The sequence below is a fragment of the Gossypium hirsutum genome, chromosome D05 (assembly GCF_007990345.1).
Source record: "Gossypium hirsutum isolate 1008001.06 chromosome D05, Gossypium_hirsutum_v2.1, whole genome shotgun sequence".
NCBI classification, from domain to species: domain Eukaryota; kingdom Viridiplantae; phylum Streptophyta; class Magnoliopsida; order Malvales; family Malvaceae; genus Gossypium; species Gossypium hirsutum.
This window is the reverse complement of record NC_053441.1, coordinates 7,899,600-7,906,735: the sequence shown is the minus strand read 5'-3', so window position 1 is coordinate 7,906,735 and position 7,136 is coordinate 7,899,600. Positions and strand designations below refer to the sequence as shown.

At 39.0% G+C, this 7,136-nt stretch overlaps 1 protein-coding gene and 1 pseudogene across 3 annotated transcripts; one reads left to right on the top strand and one right to left on the bottom strand.

Annotated features, from left to right (window-relative positions):
• The first annotated feature begins 306 nt into the window (after positions 1-306).
• Positions 307-4,186, top strand: LOC107906557 (probable serine/threonine-protein kinase PBL9). 3 transcript variants are annotated; one of them, XM_041093490.1, is made up of 7 exons: positions 307-1,136; positions 1,402-1,462; positions 2,033-2,358; positions 2,625-2,760; positions 2,840-2,982; positions 3,103-3,226; positions 3,342-4,186. In XM_041093490.1, the coding sequence occupies exons 2-7, from the start codon at positions 1,414-1,416 to the stop codon at positions 3,776-3,778; spliced, it is 1,215 nt and encodes a 404-aa protein (XP_040949424.1). In that variant the 5' UTR covers positions 307-1,136; positions 1,402-1,413; the 3' UTR covers positions 3,779-4,186. The 3 variants fall into 3 exon arrangements, with proteins under 3 accessions (XP_040949424.1, XP_016689075.1, XP_040949423.1); XM_016833586.2 differs by having other exon boundaries at positions 440-1,136; positions 1,368-1,462; XM_041093489.1 differs by having other exon boundaries at positions 511-1,136; positions 1,360-1,462.
• Positions 4,187-4,532: 346 nt separating this feature from the next.
• On the bottom strand, positions 4,533-6,919 carry LOC107906556 (serine/threonine-protein kinase PCRK1-like; annotated as a pseudogene).
• Positions 6,920-7,136: the final 217 nt, after the last annotated feature.

Sequence of the window (7,136 nt, the reverse complement as noted above, 5' to 3'; positions counted from 1 at the left end):
TTAACGCTCGGAATATTCAAAGAATAAGTGTCCAAAGCTCTGAAGTTTCCAGGCAGGTGAAGAAGAAGCTCAGGTTAAGTGAGCGCCTGCAGTATGAAGTTATCATCAATGTAGTACCCAACAACAACAAAATGAAATGATTGATGACATCAATGATTTTGCTCATCCGGAGTTTCCAGGAATTAACTTATGCCCTTTACATTTTTTTTATTTTCTTTGGAGTATTTGAATTTTATATATTTAGTTCAGTATTTAAAATATTAATACAAAATGCAAACACAATTCAAACTACAATATACATATGACAAGATTCATAGCCAAATATTCAAGAACCGGTAATGTCAAGCAAAGACGAAGCAAGTTGATAAATCAAGATGATAAATCATTTTGATGTCATGGCCTTGTTATATTAAAATTATATTTCTAAATATATATATATATAGTCATGCGTCCAGGTCTTAACTTTAGTTTAATGGTTGGTTATGCCCTGTGTAATTAAATAGATGCGAACAAGAAAAAATCCTTCCAGTGGGGGCAAAAGACGATCTAAAGATCAATATAGCCAAAACAAGCAAGTTGAAGAATGTAGGATATTTCAAAATTTCCCATCCAATGTCCAATCCGATTATATTATCCATTAAATAAAGAAAATGAGAAAACAGGGTTTCATTTTTTTGAATAGTTTATGTTGAGGAGACACGGTCAGTACGTTGAAAGCTACATGGATAGAAGAAGAAGACATCTGGTGAATGAAAGCTCTGGGAGAGAAGCTAAAGCCACTATCATAGCAACAATCCAACGGCTGACAAATGACGGGAGTGCTGTGAAAGGCTTATCTTCTCTTTTCTGCCTTGACTCTATATACAAGCTTTACAGATAGATATATACTACTATAATAGTCTACGCTTAAAAAGGAGGGACCAGCCCGCCATTAATGCAATTCTTCCCACCTTCCTCAAAAACTTGCAACCAGTCATCATGTTCATTGTTCACTCTCTACTTGCCTAGTACCCATTATTACTATCCAAGAAAAATATTCAAGCTTTCACTCCAACTTCGACAATCCCCTTCCTCTGAAAGCCCTTCTTGCTTTAATCTGCTTCTGTGTTGGGTTGGGTTGGTTTACACAGAAAAAGGTGTGCCTTTTCATCTTTTTGGGTGGCTTAGCTTATGTTTTATCTTCTTGTTCATTTTTTTAAACAGTATGACAACTTGATGTTGTAATGAAAAGTGATTGTTTTGGGGTGCTTTGTTTGATAGCAGGGATAAGTTTTGGTTATTAAACGTAGATCTGCTTCATTTCATCGTTGAATTCTGGTTTCTTATAACCCAAAAATTCAAATTTTTATGTGTTTTGAGATCTACAGAAGAAGAGTTGAAGAGTGTGGTTTTTATTTCCAGGACTTGGATCTGATGGGGATTTGCTTAAGTGCCAGAATTAATGAGAGTCCAAGCAACACAGGTAGTTTGAGTTTCTAAAACATCCTTGCCCCATTCTCTTATTTTTACTTGCTTTGGACTTTAGATTGGCTTACTTAAGTACTTTGATGCTTTCCTTTCCAACTTTTTTTGGCATTCCTTTTATGTTGTTTCCTCTTTTGGGGTTCTGGGTGGTGGCTGGGTCTGGTTTTGTCGGATGGTTTGAACTTCTAAGCTGCAATCTAGAAAGTCTCGGTTCCAGTAAAAATTTTCTTCTGATAGTTTTCTTGGCAACCAAACACACATTTTCTCTTTGTCTGGCTTGCTTTGGGACCCTGAGACTGAGAGTGCCACCATCGTGGATTGTTGTTAATATATGATTAATCCGCCTTAGAAACTATATTCTTTAGTTTTCTAGACAGAAAAGTAAAATTTGCCATTTATGAGCATAGGATGCTATAGTTAAATTCTATCCTGGTTTATTTTATTTTGGTTAACATTTTTGTTTGCTTTGAAATATTAGAAGAATGAGTTTGACAGGAGGGAGGGAATTCTACTTCCAAAAATTAGATTTGTCTGGATTAACTAATGCCTGCATTACATCTTCGAACAGGGCTGAGTTCGAAGTATGTTAGCAGTGATGGGAAAGATACGAGTAGTACAAGCAGCAAAGCTTCATCATTTTCAGCACCTTTGACTCCCCGAAGTGAGGGTGAGATCTTACAGTCCCCCAATTTGAAGTGTTTCAGTTTCGCCTATCTCAAAATGGCCACTAGGAATTTTCGTCCTGACAGTGTGCTCGGGGAAGGCGGTTTTGGCTCGGTGTTTAAGGCTTGGATCGATGAGAATTCATTAGCTGCTGCCAAGCCTGGAACTGGGACGGTTATTGCTGTGAAAAGGCTTAACCAGGATGGGTTCCAAGGTCATAGGGAGTGGTTGGTGAGTCAACGCTCACCTCATTGTTTTTTCAGATTAGAGGAAGTCTTAAGCTTAAGGTTCAGGTTATAGTTACGGTGACAGCTAATGTTTTGCAGTTTCCTCGGACATTTTAGATTCACTTGCTTGCTTTAAGATGTTTATCTGGGAGCTTATTGATTTATTTTCATCATTTTGGCCTTTCTAATGGTTAAAAAGTTTTAAAATGATGCTTTGTAATCAAAGTGCATTACTGCAGAGATTTACTCCTTTTTTTTCGATCCTTATAGGCAGAGGTGAATTATCTGGGACAGCTTTATCATCCTCATATTGTGAAATTAATTGGATATTGCTTAGAGGATGAACACCGTCTTTTGGTGTATGAATTCATGCCTCGTGGCAGCTTGGAGAATCATTTATTCAGAAGTAAGTTCTTTCTCTGCCATTTTTCTGCTGAAATTGGATGGTTCTTCTTTTTATCATAACATTTAATTATCTGTACCAGGAGGTACGTATTTCCAGCCTCTTTCATGGAGCCTTCGGATGAAGGTTGCTCTTGGTGCAGCAAAGGGGCTAGCCTTTCTTCACAGTGCTGAAACGAAAGTGATCTATCGAGACTTCAAGACTTCCAACGTCTTGCTTGATTCGGTACGTGACTTGTTAGGCCAACATTCTATGTGCTCCTTCCGTTGTTTCATTTGATGATTTTCTCAAAAAACTGTCCATCATCGACTTCTTTGAGAACCTCCTACTCTGATGTCACCGCAGAACTACAATGCAAAGCTTTCTGATTTCGGGCTGGCCAAAGATGGGCCAACAGGTGATAAGAGCCATGTTTCTACCAGGGTCATGGGGACCTATGGATATGCTGCTCCTGAGTATTTAGCCACAGGTACTTACTGATATCACTTAGAAGTGCTCTATTTAGTTTGTCTACTGGTCTTTGTTGGATTTGGTAGACGTTCAGTGCTTCTAGTACTTATTCATTACTTTTGCTCCAACCGTAGGTCATTTGACTGCTAGGAGTGATGTCTATAGTTTTGGAGTTGTGCTGCTGGAGATGTTATCTGGGCGTAGAGCAGTTGACAAGAATCGACCGTCCGGAGAACACAACCTGGTGGAATGGGCCAAACCATACCTGGCCAACAAACGCAAAATATTCCGTGTCCTAGATAACCGTCTTGAAGGCCAATATTCAATGGAAGCAGCCTTCAAGGCCGCAGCCCTTGCTTTACGATGCTTGTCTGCTGAAGCCAAATTCAGACCGAGAATGAACGAGGTCGTAACAGCATTGGAGCAGCTCCAGGATTCTGGTGAATGTGGAAGCAATCCAAACAACATTAGCAGCAAACCCCGGATACGCAGGCGAAGTACCGGTGATACTAGCAATGGAAGGAGCACTGCTGCATACCCTCGGCCATCTGCTTCCCCTCTTTATGCCTGATAATAGCATAAGTCCGCACCATGAAAGCCGCTTTCTTTTGAGGTATATTCAGGTGGATCTTCACAGCTCAGCTATCCATTTCTTTTGTCAGCCTCCGTGACTGTACAGTAATCGTTTTAGCTAATGTAATGAAAACCAATCTGACAAAATCGCAAGTTCTAACCCATAACAAAGGGAATGTGTGCAATGCTGTAGATCTTTAGAGATGATCAACTGTTGTTTGTAACAATTATGAGCCAACTTAGAAAAAGGGTGTGATTGCTTTTGTATGACCACAACCAGGTTTAGTGAGTTATAATTATAGTTATATATATGTATATATCTTTTTTCCGGATGACTCTGTCAAATCTCGGTGTATTGATGTGTTAATTGTGGCTTTCTGAGAATGATAAAGAGAGCATTTGAATAGCAGAGTATGCAATGTTTTGACTGGAAATCATTGGCTTCTAATTCCTTTTATGAAATGGAAAAAAGTTCACTCAAAGGCCTCAAAAGTAGGCCATGAAAAAAAAGTAAGAAAAGAAGAAAGGTCATTCCAGATGACGACTATATAAACTTGGTCTAAACTTAAACAGGAATTTGTGTTAAAATTAAACAGGAGTCGTTGGGAAAAGTTCAATTTAATAAAAAAGTATTGCTTTCTATTTGCTTGTGAGTTAAGACTTTTAGCCGTTTTAGGTAATTTGTTGGATTAGACATCAGTTGGAGCAAAATATAGGTGTAATATACATACTGTTGTGCCGTGATGCAAAAATTTCGAAAAGTCTATTGCTAAGAAAACGTAATCGATTGACTAATCGGTACTATGTATTTGACTATGGGAATGCATTCATTCAACAGTATGAAAGGGCTTATCTATTTCTTTCTCGGTTGCAAGCTGCAAGCTCCTCGTTTACCAAGTCCTCACCGGTCCAGGTGTCCAATTTCTCCAATCTAACTTCCCAATTGATCTGTTTCTTAAGCTCATTATTTCTCTGATATCCAGAACCTTCTTCAGATAACTGTGCCCTTGCTTGGTAGACTCGGCCCCGACCTCCACTCTGGTTTCTTCCTTTACATCATCACTTTCACTCATTGATTGAGAGATACCTTCATCTTGAGTCGATGTCCCACTAATGATGTTGCCTAGCATCTCAACCACTTCGCTCATTTTAGGACGGGACTTGGGGTTTTTCATTAGACATTTGTTTGCCAACGATGCTAGCTTCTGAGCAGATTTTATGCAATACTGTCCTTCAAGGCGAGGGTCTATGATAAGGTGAAATTTCTTTGAATCGGATATATAAGGTTTCACCCATTCCAGGAGTTTCTGCTCACTTCGAGGTAGATTTCTTTCTAGTGCTCGCCTTCCGGTGATGAGCTCATATAGAACCACCCCGAAGCTCCAAACATCACTCTTAGCAGTTAGCCTACCAGTTTGCACATACTCAGGGGCAGCATAACCAACCGTGCCAACAACCTTATAAACATGCCCAAAACAGCAAAAGAAACAATTAAAATCAATCGATCCAACCTAAAAAGGCATCTCAGCATGATAGTTTGCCACTTTAGTTCTGGCGCATAAACAACTAAAACGTTATCATGACATCAAAAAAGAGTATTACGGATTTATAGACAAAGGGAATAACTTACTGATGTAGAAACATGGCCAAATCCTTCCAAAGGTCCTTGTCTAGCCAACCCAAAGTCTGAGAGCTTCGCGTTAAAGTCCTCGTCCAGTAGAATATTTGATGTCTTAAAATCTCGAAATATTAGCTGCAGAAATCATGAAGGGAAACGCAAATTAAGAATATGATAAAAGCAAAATTATAGCAAAAACAGGCATATTGTCAAAACCAATGAATTAAACAATATATGAATGAAAATGAATTTGCTTGTCCTTAAAACAGTATACCTGGAAATCCATTTCTTCATGCAGGTAAGCCAAGCCCCGGGCAGCATCTTGAGCAATTTTCAATCTTATCAACCATGGCAATGGCAATGGTGCATGCATACGAGCTAAGAGATGATCTTCCAAGCTTTTGTTACGCATAAGTTCATAGACTAAAAGTCTCTGAATCCCTCTCTCATCATCCTCTGCACAGTATCCCACTAATTTTACAAGATTCGGGTGCTTAACTACACCTAGAAATCTCACTTCATTGATCCATTCTTTATGCCCCTGAATACTAGCAAAGCAGAACAAATAAAACTATGATTCATAATCTGATAATAACAAATTTTAATGATTAGACCTACTTAATTTGTACAACTACATTGTTATGCAGTTCATAAGCAAGATTAAGCATCTCATAATAACGGATTATACACTTTGTTTTGCAATTAATTTGAACACACCAAAAAGTTGTACATTTCAACCAGATAATAATATGTGAAATGGAGAGGAATGGAACTATGCCTGGAAACCGTGACGATTTAGTTGTTTGATGGCGACATCTAGCTTTGAATCACGACCGTCGTTTGCTTCATCAGGAACCTTAATGACACCTCTGAAAACGCACCCAAACCCACCTTCACCGATCAAAAAGCTCTACTGAACCCGCGGGTAGCTGATTTCAGCTCGGCGAATGAGAACACCCGCAGATCGTTAGCTCGACGCTGAGTCAGAAACTCGTAGAAACCACCCACTGCCGAGAAGTCAGAGGCCAAGTCCCTGGTCGACTCGGAGTCGAACTCAGAACGACTCGTGCCGACGCTGCTTGACGCCACGCTAAATGACCTCGTCCACGTTACCTTCGACGACACCCTAGAAACGGCACCGCCGCCGCCGCCATCGTCTCCCCCGTCTCGCCTCTCCCCGTTAGTGAAATGAAAACACTTCATAACTATAAGAGATGTAGAGTTTGGAAAACGAAAGAGCAAGAAGAGAAATTTTATGGGGTGAAATGGGAGGGGCGGGAGTTGATGAGCAGATAGTATGGAAGTTTGAATCTTTTGGGTTGGGTTTGTGTTCTTCTTCGGGAAGTTAAGGATATTGTTGTTTAGGCATGAATTAATAAGAAACCAAAGTGGAAGAGATCACGAGGGCGATGGCAGAGTGTGGGGATGAGACCAGGAGATGCAGAGAGCTGTAAGAATCAGACAGTACGAGAGGGAACGGTCCCATTGTCCATTGAAGCTTTCGTTACTTGAAAGTCCTAAAGGAGTTTGTTTGGGATTTATAGTGTTGTTTTTGGAGTTTGACTTATCTATCCTTCGTATTATTTTTAGCAGTGGGTATTTAAGTCTCAAAAGTATTATTTCTAAAATTCTTTTATAACTTTCTTTATATATTTTTAGAATTTTTTTGAAATATTTATAATTTTTTTAAAATATAAATTTTGAAATTTTTATAAATATTTTGAATTTTAAAATTTAT